This window comes from Pteropus medius, unplaced genomic scaffold, assembly GCF_902729225.1.
Source record: "Pteropus medius unplaced genomic scaffold, Ma_sr-lr_union100, whole genome shotgun sequence".
Lineage (NCBI taxonomy): Eukaryota > Metazoa > Chordata > Mammalia > Chiroptera > Pteropodidae > Pteropus > Pteropus medius.
In genome coordinates, this window is record NW_024340848.1 from 7435497 (window position 1) to 7456692 (window position 21196).

Genomic DNA, 21196 nt, shown 5'->3' on the forward strand with positions numbered 1-21196 from the left:
TGTGGGATAAATGATCTGGTTTCTCCAAATAAGACAGATAGATAAATAGATGATTGATTGATAGATGGATGGATGGAGAGAGAGAGAGAGAGAGCGCGCGCGCAGGAAGGGGAAGAGAGAGAGAAAGTGGAGAAAGAGAAAGAGAACCTATACAACCTACATCAACCAGATGCACCTTATTTGGATACTGCTTCAAATTACAAGGGGAAAAAAGCCAAATGTGAGCACTGGGTAGATATTAATGATATTAAAGTATCAGTGTTAATGTTTATGCACAATAATGGTATAAGAATTATATGAAAGATTCCACCTCTTTTAAAGATGCATACTGAAATATTTATAGATAATATAAATATAAATATTTATAGATAAAAAGATATATTGTCTAGGAACTACTTCAAAATTTTCTTGGGAAGTGAGACTAGGGTTTCAGATGAATCACAACATCACAAATTGATAACTACTGAAGCTGGCTTGGTGTTACATAGGGGCTTACTTTCCTATATGGAATTTTCCCAGTACCCTTCTGAGTTCTTAGCTGAGACCCCCTGCAATAAAAAACAAAATAACAAGAGAAAAACAAATGGAACTTTATTAAGATGTATACTTCCTGTATACATGGGAGATGCTCAGAAAAATCGAGTAACTCTCTGAGATGGCCCAAGCCACCACCTTAAATACTATCTTCAACTAAAGACAAAAGAAAGAATGAGGGGGCAGTTATGAGGGGTTGATAGGAAAAGCAGGGTAAACAAGGGTAGGGTTTGTTGTACAGATTTAAGTCTTCTTAAAGACTTAATGAAATACCACCTCACACCTGTTAGAATAGCTATAATCAACAGGACAAGTAATAACAAATGTTGGAGAGGATGTGGAGAAAAAGGAACCCTTATACACTGCTGGTTGGACTACAAATTGGGACAACCAATATGGAAACAGTATGGAGGCTCCTCAAAAAACTAAGAATTGATCTACCATATGATCCAGCAATCCCTCTACTGGGTATTTACTCCAAAGACTAGAAAACCCATATCCAAAAAGATATTTGCACACCGATGTTCATAGCAGCATTATTCACAGTAGCCAGGACATGGAAGCAACTAAAGTGTCTTATGATGATTGGATAAAGAAGCTGTGGTACATATATACAATGGAAGAAATGAAATACTGCCATTTGCGACGACATGGATGGACCTTGCGATAATCATGCTAAGCGAAATAAGCCAGACAGAAAAAGTTGAAAACCACATGATATCACTTATATGTGGAATATAAACCTAAAAGCAACAAATGAACAAGACAAACAAGCAAAGATTCATGGACATGGACTACAGATTAGTGGTTACCAGTGGGTAGGGGGTGGGGGTGGGGGGAGGTAGACAGGGTAAAGGGGGCCAAATATGTGGTGACAGAAATAAATCTAACTATGAGAGGTGAACACACAGTGTAAATATATATATGCCTTACTATTAAAGTGCACAGCTGAAACTTATTGGATTTTGTTGACCAATGTCACCATAAGATAATTAATTAATTAATTTTTAAAAAAGACTTCTTTATTGATAACATTCTCTAGTAATTTAAAGCCATCCTTCTCTTACTTAGTTGCAGAGGGAGACACTTACAAATGGAGTTTTTTTTTATAAATGTAAATGTGTTCTATTTTCAGAGCTTCTCTTGTGCCTGCTGTTTAAGCAGCTTGAAATAATCCTTGTGCCAAAGAGGCATCTTCTGGGGTGGCATATTCTGCTACCCTTCGATCCTATTCTATTTTTGTATTTTTGAAATGTTCTTAAAATCCTACAGGGAAAACAAAACAAAACAAAACAAAACAAAACAAACTAACAAACAAAACACTGCAGCTGATAGAGGAACACAGAGCTGTTGGTAGAAAAAACACCTACTCTTGGCTCTCTGACCAGTCAGTGGGGGCTGGGACAGGAGACAAAGCATCGGGACAGAATGCCAAGAACACTGGCCTAGGAATCAGAGCCTTTTGCTTCACAAACCAGGTCGGTCACTTGCAAGACACATGACCCCCTAAGCCTGTCGTCACATGCCCTCCTGCACCTCCACGTCCATAACCATAGAAACATCTGTCTTGTCTTGAGACCTAAGACAACTAAATGAGCTATGATGGCAAAAAGTGCTGAGAAACCAGCATGAAGATAAGCTTAAGCTCTGGTCACTTTTATAATACAGCAGTCTTGGGAAGAAACCTATTCCATTCTCAATGGCAGAGGCTGATTTCACAAAGGGCTTGGGAAAGCTCATTGCTGTTCACAGGCAATCACGGCAGAACAAGAAATATTGACAGAAGTCATTCCTAAAAGCCAACCTTTCTAGAAAGTAGTTAGAAGTTTCATTTCTAAGCAGATCTTTTTTTAACTTTTATGAATGCAATTTTTTTTTTAAATGAGCCCCTCACTTCCTCGACTTCTTAAAGAAAATGAACTGAGAAGCATTACCTTTGATGACTCGGGATCATCACTGTGGCTATTACTACGCTAATGCTATATGCCAAGAACCAGCAAAAGTACACAGGTCTGCTCTGCAGGTTTCCTGCACACTTTTCTAGATGCTTCCTCCATCTCTCCTTTGCTATGTAGTCCTCAATGGTTGCTCCCGGTCCACAGTTTCTTCAGCAGCTACTCCTCAGCCTCCTGGATTGAGCAGAGGTGAGGGACACTTGGAAGAAAGAGCTAGAATATAAATGCAAAGGCCCCGTACAGCTCTCTGGGAATCAGCTCCTAAGTCAAGATACAAACTCTACTCAGAGGGTTTTGTTTGTCTGTTTAATTCTTGCCCATCAGCTGAGTTCCAAAATGAAGATTTATATAAACATTCACCTTCTTACAGCCTCCACCTAAACCAAAGACAATCAGCCAGAGTGGCCTCAGGTAAAGGCCAGCAGCCACCAAAGTCATTTCTAAGGGACACTAGAATAGGACCTAACCCCAGTCCACTCCTTCTCTCAGGGGAAGGGAACTGGAGAACCCACATAAGTTCTTTGAGGCCATCCCACTTGACACACCAACAGGGAGAGACCTCGACTCTCAAAGAAAAGGCTCCATGACTTGGGAGGTGGCTTCTGTCAATGTTTGGCTCTTAAAGAGGCTTCAGGCTCCTCCTCTCTACCTTGAAGGCTCTGGGCAGGCAGAGACTTGCTCCTTTCCCACCACTGTCCCCACAGAGGTGCACACAGGGGCCAGGAATGCTGGGAACTCACCAGCTGTTTTTTTCCAATTAGTGCTGGTCTACGAGAGCACCACATTCATCATCCGCCTGGCACTTGTTTCTCCCAGCACTACAATCAAATCAGTCCTCAATTCTCATGGAACAGAGGTTTTCACTACTTCAAAATCCCAACCTCAGAAGCCTTGCCCTAGACTGGCGTCACCCTGCCTCTTCCCACTAATGCTGCCAGTAGTGCCTGGGAAAGGCCTTGCCTGTGCTCTGGTTGATAACAGTGCACTGCTTAGAAATCATGGATAATCCTCAACTTCGAGCTTTTAAGAAAATCCTGGATTGAGTTTAGATCTTCCACCAGCTAAAATACAAAAACCAACAAGCAGCATAGATATAAGATCACAAAATGGGAAGCTGCTTCATGAAATCAATCATTAAACTAACGTTCATCCCATCTAACTCAGTACTAGTTTTAATCACTAAAAACCCAAACGGCACCTGAAAATTATTTTTGATATATAACATTTCACCCTACGAAATCATTTCTAATTTCTCCAAAACAGGAGAGTTTCAATAGCCAAGTCTAGGGAAACAAGAATATTTGTGTTGGATTGCAAGCTTCTTTTGGCTGCCAGAAAAAAAAAAAGATATTCACGGTTTACTCTAGTTGAGCCCTAATGACCCCTAGAAATCCCTGAACTTCACTGCATCAGAACTGAGTTCTGCTAGGTATTATCTTAAAGAAAAAAAGTTAGAATGAGCATCATAGGCTAGTCACCATGCTCATCCAGGGATTCTAGGCTATTGTCTAATTTTATAGCATAAACCACCAAGAAATTGGCCTGAACACAGGGCAATCAAGCAAGCACCCTCCTGAGAGAAATCACATCTGATTTATCTGCTACCAGCACTGACTGGTTCCACCCAACTGTCACCATAATACCCCAGATCTGGTGCACACTCTGCAAATGGGGAAATGCTCAAACATCAGAATAGGAGAACTGCCCCCCACACTAGTGACTGAGCGGGGGTTCTCATCCTTACCGAACACATGCACACCCACTCCAAAATTCACAGAGATACCAGCTCTCAGCAGTGAACCAGGCGCTCTTGTTAAGTAACTACATAAAGAACTTGGTCTTTGCCCAGATCATCTGAGTCCCATGCAAGACCACTGCCTTCCACTGGTCCGTCTCAAGGAGCCAATGTGCAATGGTGTCTTAAGAGTGTGAATGGATGTTTAATAACTTAGGTCACCAGGGCAGGCAAACTGTACCTACTTGAGATTGACAGTAATGAGCCAAGGTGGCTTTCTTCAAGGCTCCTGGTCCATATAAATGCACCATGGTGCTACTGCTAATGTCAACACCCTAGCAAATTCCAGCACCCAGGAGACACAGCCACCTGGACTCCACCCCAATTTACAATCCCCAATATAACTTCCTATTCTAGGCAGTTCTTAGCATCTTACTTATTATTCCTAGGCCAAAATCAAGATGCATATATCTGAGACCCTGAAGACACAGGACAAGCTATCAGTCATAGAGATCGTCAGGCTCATAATTCAGAGTGCCCAAGAAGAAATCTTGACTCTCCTTTATGCTTTGTGTGACCCTGGGCACAATATGTTAACTACTTGTCACTATGTGTCCTCTTTTCCAAAATGGGAATAATAATATTTTTCATTTCATTTGAGTTAGCCAAAGGAATAAAATAATATTACATGTAAAGTGCTCATAGCAGTTCTTGACAGACATTTTTCAAATACTTACTATAATTACTACACAAATAGTGCTGCTGCCGCCACCACCACCACTGAGTATGAGCCCTTATTGAAACATCATCAGTACTACTACTACTGAGTACGAATCTCTATTACTGCTGCTACTCATACTAATTAATACTAATACTACTGAGGATGAGCCCCCATGTTGGCCAGTTACTTTATTCTCCACTTTTTTGCCATAACTAACCAACCTCCTAAAAGAGGGCCCAACACTCTACCAGCTGGCTGCACCTTCATTCGGCCCCCCAGTCCTAGCCATCCTAGATCTTCCATCAATAAGTATTACTGGAACTGGACAATTCTGAAATCCCAGCACCAGAGTGGGACCTACCCTCTCTCAAGAAGAACCCCAGCTCCTGTGGCCTCTGTCTCTGTGTCAAGTTCTCCAAAATCTTGCCCAGCAAAGACTCGAAGCTCATTTTGAGATGGAATCTAGTCACCATGTAGGGCTTAGAGACCCCACCCCAAGAAGCCAGCAGTCCAGGACAGTGAGGAAAACCAGAAGCTCAGTTCAAACCCAGAGACATGGGCTACCCTTTGATCTGCCTGTCTTCAGCTTCTTCGGCACCTGGCAGCAAATGGAAACTACATATCCAGGGGCAGCAGAGGGAGGCCTACTCCAGGACACGATCCTATACTAAACCCTGAGGCCACTCACCCCTGTCTACCCCAATCTAGAGCCATAGGCACACAGCGAGGCTCCAGTGATTCCTGGCAAGCAGAATTCATGAGAGCTCTGCTCCCTGACGTCAGTAGCCGCATTTGATCAAGAAATGCACACACAGGCTACAGTGACACCCACTTGCCACCTCACTTCTTTTAAACAGACTTACTGTAACGATGTAGAAACACCATCATTGGGACACCTGTGCACAGGTCAGAAACAGGCTGGACAACCTGAGGGTCTCCTGCATCCTCTCCCACCCTTGAGTAAACTTTGATGCAAAGCAGTCCCACTGATTTGCATCTGTACTCTGCCCTTCGCAAGGCCACAACAATATCCAGGTGGTGGTTGGTGCCCTCCCAAAGGAGGAACACTGCCCCATATACACATTCCCACTGTCTGGCACACTGGCCAACACACCTCTGTCATTAGCAAGAACTTTAGTCTCCCAGGACCATCCAGTCACCTATTGCCTGACAGATTCTCTGGTTTTCTCCAGCGTTTACTCACCTAGCTACCCACTTCCCACAGTGCCCTTCAATACAACAGACCATTTTAAACAGGAGCTACACTTCCCACATACAAATGAACTGGCCTACCCACCTCATCCCCAATAAATGCACTTATAACAACTTACCGCCCTTCTGCATCTAGAACAACCCTTTCATAGCAACTGCAACTTCTATTTCTACTAATCTCACACGAAGGCAGGGCCACCAATGTCCCTAAGTCAGTACTAAAGTCCTACAGAGAGCACGAGCCACCTAGGCAGATTTTCAGCATACCAACCTAGAACAGGTAGAACAACGTCTTACTAGAGGATCATGCCTGAGGCCTTTCACGGTAATGGAGGTCACTGACTCGTGGCTTTTGCCTTCGGTTCTCCATTGTCTATCCACTCCTACACTCTCTGCCATGCCAGACTACCAAGACTCCACCTTCCAACCAGCAATCCACTCCCGCAACCAGGGACAAGAAACCAGGATGGGTGATACATGTGGTACATATTCTCCAGAATTCATGAAGAAGCCAGAGCCACTCCAAAGAGAGGGCTTTGGCTCGTAGTATCCAGTCCACTGGAAAGCGAGCAGCCTGGACCTGTGTGTTCTTGGGAGCTCTGGCCAGCTCGAGCCCAAGCCAGAGGCAGGGCCCTGCGTTCTGTTTCCCGGGAAGGGGAGAGGTGACAATGCCTACTTTGGAAAGCATTTATCAGATCTGGCTTGGTCAAGTTAACAATTATTTGCCGAGTACCTAAAAAATGTTTATTAGTCTGGGCTCTGGTCCAAATTTACATCTTCCAAACCGCAGGACACCTATTGCTTGAGGTTGCAGGATCTTCTTTTGGTCAAGGATCATTCTTAGCATTTATAAGATTTACTGAGCACCAAAAGTGTCTTAACATGGTATAAAATGCCTTTTCTTTTCAGTGCTGTCCTTCCATGACTCTCTATTTTAGTTGCTTAAAAGAAAATAATAATCTCCCTAAGGTCTAGTCATCTAAGTATTTGCCCATTCTAAAGATGAACTCAGCTACTGAGTTACATCATGTTTACTAGATATGTTTTACTCTCATGCCTTAAATTTCTTGCCCCTCTCCCCAGTAGTCCCATCCATCTCACTAGCAATCCACATATACTGAAAAACAATTCACTGTAGGCAAAAGCTTTTACCTCAATTAACGTAAAAATTCCCAAAACTAAATAGGATTTCCAGTAACACTTTATGATTGCCTTTGTTAAAGAAGGCTTCCGTGAGTCTCTCTCGGCTCTCAAGACTTCTTTATCCCAGAACCTGCGATGAGAAACAAAGGGAAGTGAAGAACAGCACACCCTGCCTTAGGGCAAACGGGGGAGGTGGCAGAGTGAAAGATAAGTGCTTATTACAGGACCTCATGGCTATCCCATAAATGCTGGCTAATCGTTCCCAGGGCTCTTACAAGATGTGTGGTACACTATCTGAAGCACCAGAAAAAACGAGCCTGGAGCAAAAAAGTCCCTATTTTAGGAAACAAGTTACTGTCAAGCTCTGCTGGATGGACAGCACTCTGAGCTGAGCAGCCCAAAACGGCAAACAGGAGTCCAGACAACTTCACTAGCGATACCACCTCCCGGGACAGATCTCAGTGGCCAGGGCCTTTGCTGTGGGCTCCCTGCACTTCCACAGGAAACACAGGTTCCCCAAGCCTCCAAAGTAGCCTAAGCCCAAGGGCAGCTTGAGGGGAGGTGCGTGGGCAATGTTAGGCGAAGAAGGGTCCAGAAGGGCCCAAAGGAAGGCAATACCCTCTCCCAACCAATAGCCACACACTTAGAAGTTCCCCTTCTTCCTTATCCTTCTCCTCACTGCCTGTTGCTTACCCTTGCAGCTCTTCTCCGAGGTACTTGGAGCGATCTTCTGGAAGCACTGAATACATATCATCTTCTTCTAATCTCCGTTTGTGACCAATTTTAAACAAGGGGTTTAGCCACCTGTTAAAAATTAAGAGAAAAAGGGTGACATTTATCCAAAAATACATATCTGTGTCAAAATACATTTATGAGTTTTGTTTTTTAAAAGTCTACATTTTAAATATACAGTTATGGTTAAAAATTAGATATTTGCACATGCAAACACACACACACGCATGCACACACACACTAGCTCTTTTTGCTGAGAGGGCCTGAAAGCAATGACACACCAGTATCAAAGAGCACTCCAAAGCCCAGATCTTGTTTTTTTTTTCCTTTTTTTTTTAGTACCTTCTTCCATAAGGGTACTTAAAGAAATGACTGACTCCAAGGTTGGGGCAGTGTACTGTCAGTAAATGACAACTAGCTTTTTTTATTGTACTTTAAATGTCATACGTTAAGCTTTTGATTGCTGAGGCATCCACTTCAAAGACGTTCAAATCAAACACATCGCCAGCTACACCACTAGATAAAGACCCAAGCCACCCACCCATGAATTTCCCTTTTTCTTTGTCAGAAAACTCTGGTTGACCTGGATAACTAACCATTTGACTGACCACGTTTTTCCCCTCCTGAGCTTTAATTCCTACTGTTGTTTTAAATTCACCAACAAAGAGTGAACCTGCAAAACCTTAGGCACCTCACCCTTAACCCCAATAAAGGCAGAACCCCAGAATGGTGTTCTCCCCTACCTCCCTGTCTCACTCCTTCCCCCCAGGACCTTACTGTGTGACCCCAGGCATGCCAGGACCTGTGAGTAATAAACCTTGTCTTTTTCAAAGTTCCCTGATATAAATCATTACTGAGGTGCATTTTGCAATCTTAAAATCACAAGGGCCAGTTCAGCCACAACACTGACTTCTTGGGGAAAATGTCTGTGAGGACTTGCCACAAGTAGTAGTGTCCCAAGCATCCCCAGAAATAGCATCACCACCCAGTGATGAGACCAACGCAAAACAGACAGAGAGTGTACAAAGACAGAGAGTGGAACAGAAAATAAGGAAGTGCTCAAGGAATCATGAGGATATGTCTGTCAAAGGACAGAGAAGCCAGCTTGAAGGGTTCTCACTAGACAAATCTGTGATACTTAGAGCATCAAAATAAATAAATGGCAATGAATCATAACTCATTAAATAACAAAAGAATACATACATCCTTACTCCTACATAAATGGGGGAGAAGGGAAAGCTCATCCATTCTAGAATGCAAAAAAAAATATTTAAGGAACAATGGAGTTAGAAAATTAAAAATGGGTACACTTGAAACTAATATAATATTGTATGCCAACTGTTTTGAAAAACACAAAATTTATAAAAATTTTAAAAAATGAAATTATCGATGAAAGTTAAAACCAGTGAGTGACAATTCGATGTACAAAAGGATATTCACATAACCTCAAATTGTCTCTCTACTAATTACTTATTCATTATGAAAAGAAAAACAATAACTTTAAGAGGACCCCAAGAAAAATCTATTCAAATAAACTGTCTTTATCTATTACACATTATTTAAATGATAATAATTAATCTGCAGAGATAGTCTAAAGATTAACACCATTTTACTGACTTTGCCAGGGTACGGAAATTTCTGAAGCCAGACAATAACCTGTGAAAGCAAAGATCTCATTTCTCTTATCTACTGCTTTATCCCTAGCCAATAGTACTAGGTACAGAGGAAGTGCTCAAGAATTATTTGTTGAAAAATGAACATCTGTGAATCTTTAAGGAAGCAGTCAGAGAAACAGCTCGATTTTGCTAACCCTAGTTGCTTGACGCTGGTCCAGGAGCCGGAAGGCTGGAATCTAGTCCAAGCAATGGTACTGAAGACCCGGGCATTCCCAGGGCCTCGACCATTCCCCCCTTCATTTCTACAAGTTCCAGATTTTGCATCTCCATCCTCCTTTGGCAGTCACTTGATATTTCTAGGTCTCAATTTCCTTCCAAAGCAAGAGTATAAATCTGTAAGCTTTACCACTAAACAGGTTTGAAATGTGTTGGGCCATTTATTCTACAGTTATTCCCTGAAGGAATCTCTTGAGAAATTAGCCCTGGAACTTACCCAGATGATGATACTGTACCCTGACAGGCTCTCTTTAAAATTCTGCTTACAAAGGAAAAGATGTTCAACATCACTAATCATTAGGGAAGTGCAAACCAACCTCACACGTATTAGAATGGCTACTATCCAAAAAGAAAAAAAAAGTGTTGGCATGGATGTGGAGAAACTGGAACCCTTGCACAACGCTGGTGGGAATGTAAAAGGAAAAATACTGTATGATTCCACTTACATAAGGTACTTAGAGTAGTCAAATTCAGAGAGACAAAAGCAGAATGGTGGTTGCCAGGGGCTGGCTGGCAGAAGAGGGAAGTGAGGAGTTAGTGTTTTAATGAAACTCTAACGCTAGATAAAAAGAATTCTGGAGCTTGGTTGCAGAACAATGTGAATGTACTTAACACGATTGAACTGTATACTTTAAAATGTTAGGATGGTAAATTTTATGTTACGTGCATTTTACCAAAATTTTCAAAAGTTTAATGAGTAAAAAGAAAAAAACACTGCTAAATGTGTTGCAAGTGGCAATCCTCCTGTGTTAGTCTAGGACTGTTACTTTCTGGTTGTGTGACCTTGATCCTCATTTCTCAAAACTGGCCTCTGGCAAAAGGGGAAAACACCTGGAGATAATACCTCCCAAGGCTGCTGAGAGGATGAACTGGGGTTGCTTTGAACACTACAAAGTCCCTGCAGACAAATACCAGCCATTACCACAACGGAGCTCTTAAGTAATCACATTTAGACCTCATTAAAAAGCCTCTAATAATTTTGATAGATGGAATTACTCAATCAAGCAAATTTCTTTCATCGTGGCTCCGGACTTAAGAACTCCCAATCTCAAAAAGCCAGGCTGAGCCCTATAGGTACCAGCAAGGACTTAAGGTTTCCATTTTCATCTGATGGCAAGCCTACTTTCACAGGAGCCTAAATTATCCATCACCACCTAAGTGAAGAATTAGACATGGAGACCTGAGACAAGGGACACCTTCATTCCGGCTTATCTCTGAGGGAGTTTACTCAGCAACTCCAGGCCACTGCCTAAGGAACCATCCCTCAACCCAGCTCTGCCCCAGTGGTCCTTGTCTCAAGGCTGTTACTCTCTCCTTCCTCTCTCCTTCCACACCCCTTAATCCAGCAGCGGCATTTCCCTCCTGCCTCACCATGGAGTATAACTCCTTCAGAGCAAGGACTACTCACAAACTACTTGGCATATCTGTGACCGAAGACAGTGTCTGGTATGTCTCCATGCCTAGCCACTAGAATCCATCCAGCATGAGATGGGAACACCCACGCCGCAGGTGAGCTATCTCAAAATGGGTCACTACCCCAGCTTTCCTGGAGTGGCCCCCAGCCAAATCAAATTAAATGCAATGGCACCTCTCAGCTAGAATCTTCTTTCCTCCGTTCCTAATATTTGCTCAAAATCCATTTCCTCATCCCTTCCCTCTTCATCTATGATCTGTTTTTCCCGTGTCAACACAAGTGAAGCAGCAGTGCAGGCTGCGTCCCACTCCCTCCCCAATGTCCCCCAAACCCCACCATTCCCTCTGCCCTGGGGTACATGTGGATCTCCCATGCTGCTGGCTCTGCAGAAATCTCTGGTTCATTCCCAGCCTTCTTGTCTCCTTTCTCCCCTGCCAACTAAACCATGTCTTTATGTCTTCATGTGTCCTTGTCTTATCACCACACATTTTCCCAACAAAACAAGGAGTCATGAGCAAGAAAATATTTCCGCTGCCCAACCCACATGGCTGTGAGGAGATTAAAGCACCATTGTTTGAAACTAGCAAGTAAAGGATCTTACAACCAGCAGGTAATACCCTAGTCTGGTTAGCACAGCCCAAGTGGTGACCACTAGGTTAAGGAATCAATCACTGCCAAGATCCCTTCCGAACCTGTGAGTGCCTCTGTGCGTGACCTCCTCTAAAGATAGAGTCAGCAGTGTCTGTTCCAACAAAACGCTTTCTTCCAAACTATTGAACCTTAGCTCTTGCCTCCTAGCTCAAGGTATCCCTCCTGAGAGTAAGAAATCTACTGTCTGACTAACTAAGCCTTTGATGTCACTCATTGAAATTCAGGCACAAAGAACAGAAAAGAAAATACTTGACTTGTGTCAAAGAATTGTTCCAGAAGCTTAATCACCATGCATGTGAACATGTAATTTACACTGTCTTAATTGAAAAAATACCTACTCAAGGCTAATTTAGTCAGTCATGATACTTTCACTAGATTGCTCAAAGTTCATCAGTCCATGGGAAATAAATGTATGGGCAGTTAGGTTAATTTAGGACATAGGTCATCTCATGCAGCTTGCAAAGCCATACCCTGGTACAAGCATTGCCAGTGTGAGTGTCTGCATACCTGCAAGAGCCCCAGCCTGCTTTTCCGGTCATGTATCCCGCTGTCCCAACAGGAATCGTTTCTCACAGCCAGACTGGTTGCCCACTTATCCCCTGAACACACACTGAAGGTATCCTCTACCTTCAACTCCCAAACCCAATAGGCCTTCATCCTTTTTTTAAAAACTTTAATAGACTTTTTTATAGCAGTTTCAGGTTCACAGCAAAGCCAAGCAGAAAATACAGAGAGTTCCTACACTTCGGCACAATCTCCCCCATCATCAAAATCCCCCTCCAGAGTGGTACAGTTGTTGCAATTGATGACCATCACTGACATGTCATTATCACCCAAAGTTCATAGTTTACATTAGGGTTCAGTCTCGGTGTACATTCTATGAGTTTTGACAAGTGTATAATGACATGTATTCACCATTATGGTGTCATAGTTTCACTGCTCTAAAAATTTTCTGTGCTCCACCTATTTATTCACGCTACCCTCCTCCCAACTCCTGGCAATCACTGATCTTTTTACTGTCTTCATGGTTTTGTCTTTTCCACAATGTCATATAGTTGAAATCGCACAGTATCATTATGGGTCATTTCAGATTGGGTTTTCAGACTGGCTTCTTTCACTTAATAAAATACACTTAAGGTTCCTTCACGTCTTTTAGCTTGGTAGCTCATTTCTTTTTAGTGTTGAATAATATCCCATTATCGGGATGGACCACAATTTATTTATGCATTCGCCGACTAAAGGATATCTTGGTTGCTTCCAAGTTTTTGCAATTATAAATAAAGCTGCTATAAACATCCGTATGCAGGTGTTTGTGTGGACATAAGTTTTCAACTCCTTTGGGTACATGCCAAAGAGCATGATTGCTGGGTCATATGGTAAGAGTATGTTCGGTTTTGTAAGAAACCCCAAAACTGTCTTCCAAAGTGGCTGCACCATTTTGCATTACCACCAGCAATGACTGAGAGTTCATTATACCCCTTTTTAAAAATCTGATTTAATTGATCCCTGTTTCAGGATCAAGCTCCTTCAGGGGGCCTCTCTCTCCAGCAAACCTCTCCTCCCTTGGGTCCACGGCAACTTACGTGGCATTACCAAAAATCCCTTATACATAATCTCTTCTGCCTGTAGTCACCCAGTGGAGGCCCATAAGCAAGATCCTAGCAACAAATATGTCTGGTGTGGCACACATTATTTTGAAAAATAGCTGAAAAAACAAGAGATTTCCCATACAAATCTAGATTTCTAAGTGCTCTTGAACACCCAGAAGGTCTGCCTACGCTGTGTCCACATTTCCCCATGCTACTCTGGTATTTTCTACCCTTGTTCATGAAAAAGAAATGTCAGTCACTGTATGCTCCTGATCACAGCAGCATTAGTCATGATAGCCAAGAGGTGGAAGTGACCCAGGTGTCTATTGAGGGATTAATGGATAAACAAAGTGTGGTATACATATACACTAGAATATTATTCAGCCTTTAAAAAGAAATGCTGACACACGCTACAATATAGATGAACCCTGAGGATCTTAATGCTAAGTGAAATAAGCCAGTCACAAAAGAACGGCCACTAACCTGTACCCTTTAAAACAATTAAGATGGTATTAGTATATATACACAATAGAATATTACGCGGCCATAAAAAGTAAGGAAGTCTTGCCATTTGTGACAATGTGGATGGACCTTGAGGGCACTATGCTATAAATGAAATAAGACAGAGAAAGACAAATACCTTATGATCTCACTTATATGTGGAATCTTTAAAAAAAAAAAAAGAGAGAGAGAGAGACAGAAAGAGAGAGAGACAAAGCTCTTAAGATAATAGAAAACAGATTGGTGGTTGCCAGAGGTAAGGGGTGGGTGGAATGGGTAAAGAGGGTAAAAAGGTACAAAATTCCAGTTATAAAATAAATAAGTCATGGAGATACAATAATGTACAGTATGGTGACTGTAGTTAATAATTCTGTATTGCATATTTGAAAACTGCTGACAGTAAATATTAAAAGTTCTTATCACGAAAAAAATGTTTGTAACTATGTGTAGTGAAAGATGTTAACTAGACTTATTGTGGTGATCACTTCACAATACATACAAATATCAAATCATTATGTTACATATGAAATTAATGTCAATCATACCTCGATTTTTTAAAAAGATGGTAAATTTTACATTTATGTGTGTTTTACCAAAATTTGGGGGGGTTGTTTGTCCCTTATTTTTCAATTACAGTTAACATACAATATTATATTAATTTCAGGGGTACGATGTAGTGATTAGACATTTATATACCTTACAAAGTGATCATCCCAATAAGTGATCACCCGTCTGACACCATACATAGTTATTACTGTTATTGACCATATGCCCTATGCTGTACTTGACATCCCTACACCACAATTTTCGTTAATTTTAAAAAAGAAAAGAAACCCCAATCAACAACCACTAAATAAACTGATTTCCTGACCCAGTAATGGGTCTCTACTGTGTGTACACTGCCCTTAGCGCCATAATCTGCACAACAGACCAGGGGGTCCTTACAGGGCAGGAGGGTCTCTCGGCCATTTTTTCATACTCCATTCCCAGCACAGTTCCTAGGACAGGGAAGCTCAATGACTATTTGAGCCACGTAGAAATGACCCATAATGATAAATCAGTATTTGGAGCTGAACTGAGGCTCCTGGTGAGGGTTTCCTCCTTACACAGGTCATACTTGGCTGTTACTCCATCACTTCTTGTTTCCCACAGAGTGAGAAGGAAGTGAAATGTAAAATGACTAAAACAGGTAGTCCCCGTGCTGAAAAAGCCAAAGGCCCCACAGAGCAGTCTGCCCGACTGCAGGGGCCTACACCCTAAGGAGTGTTCCCTCATGTCCTGGGAGTACACAAAGCCACAGAAACACTTGGCACATCTTCCTAGAAGTTTTAGTAAACTGTGGCATTTGAAGGGGAAAAACATACACACTGAATAAATAGAAAAATTGACAAAGAAATGCCCTGCTTGTAGGGAGCTGCTTTGGCGAACACTCTACACTTCCTAGGTGCTCCTTGACCCTCTTCTTCCCTCAGGGCCCTTGGGAGACAGAGTTGAAAAAGCAAGAGCTTCACTCTTACACTTTCTTAACACCAGTGGGTACACCTTTCCAATAATAGAGCCCCGTGAGAGCCATCGTATGCTGTGGCTCATAGGAACATTCTCCCTGAAGCCCCTGGCCCAGACCACCCACTGACCATTCACTCCTCTATAAGTCACAACCCATTTACCTCAGCTAGAACTAGACTCCCTGGTTAACCGTCACCACCCAATCTAACCCTCCCTCCTAATCCTCCCATGAAATTCCCTGGAGCTCCCCCAAGCCCTCAGCTCCTTGCTCTTAGCAGGGGCCTGGCTGGTCCCTGGGGACACAGCTTCCCTCAGGGTAGTCTCCGGTTCCCTAGCTCCACTTTCAAGCCCTACATCCCTCCTAGCTGTAAACATCTCTGACACTTGCAAACCAGCTACTCACCGCTGCATCTAAAAAATTCTTTGTCACTGCCTATCATTTGTTGTTCAGCAACTCTAACTGCTGGATCAGGCTTCCACTTCACCCCAACTCCCAGTATCATCACAAGTGACTTCTACACCCTACACAAAGGGCACCCCAATCCCCAGTTGCTCATTTTCTTTTTCTCATCTCTTCCTCTTTATTCCATTGCACATATTAAGGATAGGCTTTCAGACCTCTACGATGCCTGCCAATGGCTGTGACTTGACACCTACTATCTTCACAACTACTCGGCCAGTCTGGCCCCTGCACTGCGGTGAGCCTCGCACTTTTCCCAGGGGATACCTGTCCATCCCCCTGCCTTTGAACACCATCTAAATGCTAAGCACCAGGCCTCTCCCCCACACTCCAGATGCCTGTGGCTAAGTGCCTACCTGTCATCTCCTCACAGATGTCTAACAGGCTCCACAATCCCAATGGAAGTCCTGATTTTCCCTGCCAAACCTGTTCTTTCCCATCTTGGTAAATGTCAACTCCATGGAGCCCACAACTCAAACCAGAAACCTGGTAGTCACCCCTGATGCCTCCCTTCCCCTCCCTGCCTCAGCTGCTACCTCCAAAATGCAGCCTGATCCCATCCACTCCCCTGCATCTCTGCTTCCCCCACTGAGGCCCAAACCGCCATCAGTTCTTGGTGCTGCAGTCTGCTAAATGACCTGCCTACTTTCACTCTTGGTTTCCCTATGATCTTTATATGCAAAAAAATACAGAATGATTTCTCAAAAATACAAGACCATGTCGTCATCCTGCAAGAGAACACTTAAACTCCTGATGGAGTGTCATGTGTGACCAGGTTCCTCTTAGCTCACCAACCCCATCTCCTGCCCGTCCCCCTCGCTCAGTGTTCCAGCTGCTGGTTCCAAGCTCCTGTTTCCTATTCTCTTTGATGGGAACATATACTCTTCCCCTTTCCTTCCATGATCGCACAGGCCCTTCTCCAGGTCGCAATCGAATTGTCACCTCCACAGCAAGGCCTGACTGCACTATCTAAAAAAACCACACATCTTGATTTTCTACCTTAATTCCCTCTACTACCTTTCTTTACCATTTACTACAATCTATTCTGTTGAGTAGAAAAATAATCCCCTTCTTTATTTTGTCCATCTCCTTTCTAGAACAAGAGCTTCATAAAGGCAGGGCCCAGCCTTTCTGTGGCAGTCACTGGGCCTGGCACATAGCAAGTCACTCAAAACTCAGCTGAATAAATGAATAAATGCCTCTCCCCTGCTTGAGAAGCAGTGGCAGAGAACATGCACTCACACAACTCTCTCTATCTCCTGTAGGTCAAGCAGAATATGCAGGTCAGTTAATCATTCAATAAATGCCCTAGCCCTTCTCAAATAAGTCATTTATTGTTGAAAGAATACTGTATTTTAATGCACTTTTAGCTGTGGCAAATTATTATTCTTTGATTCTCTCTGAAGACTCTGCCAGCTGTGGTCACTGTAGGCTCCTGTGGCTCAGCCTAGGGCCTCCATCAGGGCAGGGCTGGGCATAGGGGTCAGCGGGGCAGAGGTACATAGGGTACTCAGAGAGTCTAAGAACAGAGACTGGGGTGAGGAACAAATGAGAGGCACAAAGACAAATTTCACAGAAAGACCCACCCTACCTCACTAGAATCCCCTTCCCCTAGAGCAAGATTTCTCAAGTTCAGCACTACTGACATTTTAGGCCGCATGCTTCTTTGTTGGCGGCGGGGGGTGGGGGGGGGGGCGGGGGAGTGTGTGTCTGCCCTGTGCACTACAGGATGGTCAGCAGCATCCCTGGACTCAATCCTTAAGATGCCAGTAGCATCTCCCCACCCCACACTGTGACAACCAAAAATGTCTCCAGACATTGTCTGGGTGGCAAAGTCTTCTTGATCAGAACTACGGCCAGAAAGATGAAAACATTTTCATCTTTCTGGAAAAGCTATAGAACTTTACTTCAAATGTTGGCCCCAAAGAGTAGCCACAGGGCGCTGGCAGCAGTCCCTTAGCCACCAAAACAAGAATTAATGGTATAAACCCATCACTATATTCACTGGTTCAACTGCCCTCCTAGAGCTCACAGTCCAGTGAGCAAGGGATCTATGTTATAAATAATTACAATATAATGTGACAAGTGTGGTTGTGAGCTATGTACAGGATCTGCTTCTTGGCTTTCTTCAGGTCTCTGTAGGGGTGAGTGATCAATACCCTAGCTCGCCAGTGACCCATCTTCTGTATAACAGAGGTTGTCAAAGTGTGGTCTCTAGACCAACAACATCAGCATCCCCTAACTTATTAGAAATGATCTTCCAGGTGAGGCTGATACAGGCTCAAGTTTAAGAACCTGCTGTAGAGTGTGCATTGGCATGCCTCATCTGACATATATACCAACAGTCCCAACGCTGGTTAAACATCAAAATCCCAACCTTAGCTGTAGGAGTCTTAAAACAAAGACAAACAAGTATCCGGAGCCCTATTACAAATGAGTCAGCTGCCTGGGTTAGGGAGGGTTCCAGGAAGAGACAAAGCTTGAGTAAAATCTAGAGGAATCGTTCAGCATTCACTGAGGAGACAACAGAGGAAGAGGAGAGAATCTTTCTAGAAAAACAAGGCAAGACATGCAAAGACATATTGCCTAGGAACAGCAGGTTCAAAACTGAATGGGGTTTGATATAGTAATGTAGTAGTTTGATGTAACCAAAGGTCCGGTGTTCCAAACTTAGAAATTTAGACTTTAGAAAAAGAGAAATAATGAAAAGTTTTTAAGCTACCTTGTAAATGATGGACTGCAGAAGGCAAGGAAATCAGTTAAAGATTAAATCAGAAACATTTACGAAGGTGTGACCAGTACAATTTGTCATACTCCTTCATGAAAGTAAACTTGATCTAATTCACGTTCCCAGTCTTACTCCTTGAAACACAAATCTCACCTCCATGTGTCAGTCCTAACTCTGGAACTCTATCATTCTACCACAAAAAAAATGCCCAAGCAAACCAGAAAGTTTAAAGTTAAAACCAGGAGTTTAAAATTCAACATCCTATTACTAATTTACCCTAGGAAGTCAAAACAAAAACACTGCAACTCAAATCATTCTTTAAGAAAATATTTTTTATAGCCTATTTAATATAAACTCTATCAAATCGATTCTTAAATTTCTTAAAATTAGCACAGCAGTAATATATTTAAAAATTCTATAACATATACTTTATCTACTAAATATATTTTTAAAAACTATATCCAAAAGCAATTTTCCTTACCAGCAAAACACACATTAAATTCATTCCCATTAAAATAAGATACCAGATATGGATGGTTCACTGACACACTAGTAATGATGGAAAAAGCAGTCAAAGGAGAAAAAAAGAAAGCTAAGATGGAGAAAGTAACAAAATTTGTATAGTTTTACAAAATAAGAAAGTCCAACTCAAAATTACTAAGGGCAATGAACTAGTATACCAAAGTTGTAAGATGCATAATAAATAGACAGAAATCAGTTGCATAAGTATATTCTAATTATACTGAAGAGGGGGTTGGCTCCTGTTGATAAATTACAGGCACCCTTCATAATACTGCGGGTTAGGTTCCAGATCACCACTATAAAGTGAGTACTGCAATAAAGTGAGTCAATCTTTTTGCTGGTGGATGGTCTTGCCTTTAATTTATTTAAAAAAAAAAAAAGCAACATCTGTGAAGCACAACAGGGCAAAGCACAAAACAAGGAATGCCTGTATTTAAGATACTAACTGCACAGAGTAAAAAAAGTGTTTTTTTAATTTATTAATTAACTTTAGAATGAACAAACCTGGCAGACATCACTTTGACCAAGTGATAAAAGTTACTATCAGCAATAATGAGACAGGTGGACATCAGGTGTGTATAATGCACTGAGCATTTACTTCTTAGTATTCCTACTATGAGGAAACATCAGACAAACCCAAACTGAAGAATGTTCTCCAGAGTAATGACCTGCGTATTCTTCAAAAATATCAAGGACATGAGAGACTGCGGAGCTGCTCCATATTGAAGGGCACTAAAGAGATATGACAGCTAAGTACAACATATGACCCGGGGCCTAAAATGGGTAATATGGGGAAATTGGTTATGCAGTCTGAGGATTAGATGGTAGAAACGTATCAATGTTAATTTCTAAATTGTGATGAGTGTACAGTGATTATGCCAGAAAGGGTCCTTATTTTTTGGAAACATACACTGAAATGTTAAGGGCTAATGGAGAAGCATGCCTACAATCGACTTTCAAATACTTCAGATAAAATAGGAATAGTATGCATACTAGAATGGCAAATATGGTAGAATCTGATGTTAGGGAATCAGGGTGAAGGATATACTGGACTTCTGTGCACCATTCACAACTTTTCTGTCAAGCTGAAGTTACGTCCAAATTAAAAGTTAAAAGACACCACCGGATTTTAAATTATTTCAAATACAATAATCAAAACTCTATGGTATTAGTTTAAAAGTATGACTTTACTCATTAAAAAAAAACTCACAGAAATAGATACAAAATATAAAAATAAAATATAAAGGCAAAATACAAAAAAAAAAAAACTTAAAAACAAGAGAAAAGCAACTTCTTACATACAAGGGTACTCCCATAAGGCTATGAGCAGATTTTTTTTCAGCCATCTTTGCAGAAGTAATACGATATAGTCAAAATGCTAAAAGAAAAAACTGCCAATAAGAATACTCTACCAGGTAGTTGTCTTTCAGAATTGAAAGAGTCTTTCAGATCCATAAAAGCTAAAGAAGTTCATCATCACTAGACCAACTTTACAAGAAATGTTGAAGGGAGTTCTTAAAGGTAAAATAAAAGGATACTAATTAGTAACAGAAAAACATGAAAATATAAAACTCACTGGAAAAGGTAAATATATAAATTCAGAGTAATGATAAGCTGCTGGTGGGTAAATAACTCACAACTCTAGAATGAAGGTTAAAAGACAGAAGTTTTAAAAATAACCATAACTACAATAATTTGTTAGTGTACACAGTATAAAATGAGTTAATTGTGACACCAAAAACATAAACTGTGGGGGAATGTAAAAATATACAGCTTTTGTATGTGTTCAAAGTTAAGTTATTGTCAGCCCAAAAGAGACTTTTAAAATGTTTTATGTAAGCTTCATGGTAACCACAAAGCAAAAATCTATGGTAGATACACAAAAGATAAAGACATCAAAG

The 21196-nt window shown here is 41.8% G+C and overlaps 1 protein-coding gene across 5 annotated transcripts in view; it reads right to left on the reverse strand.

Moving 5' to 3' along the window:
• ABCC4 (ATP binding cassette subfamily C member 4 (PEL blood group)) overlaps positions 1 to 21196 on the reverse strand; it is a 222329-nt gene that overhangs the window by 176346 nt on the left and 24787 nt on the right. For all 5 annotated transcript variants that reach the window (XM_039837776.1, XM_039837765.1, XM_039837757.1 and 2 more), the window contains 2 exons: positions 7994 to 8104; positions 7310 to 7430 (listed from right to left, as the gene is read on the reverse strand). In XM_039837776.1, coding sequence (XP_039693710.1) covers positions 7310 to 7430; positions 7994 to 8104 — 232 coding nt within the window. The remainder of the gene's footprint in view (positions 1 to 7309; positions 7431 to 7993; positions 8105 to 21196) is intronic.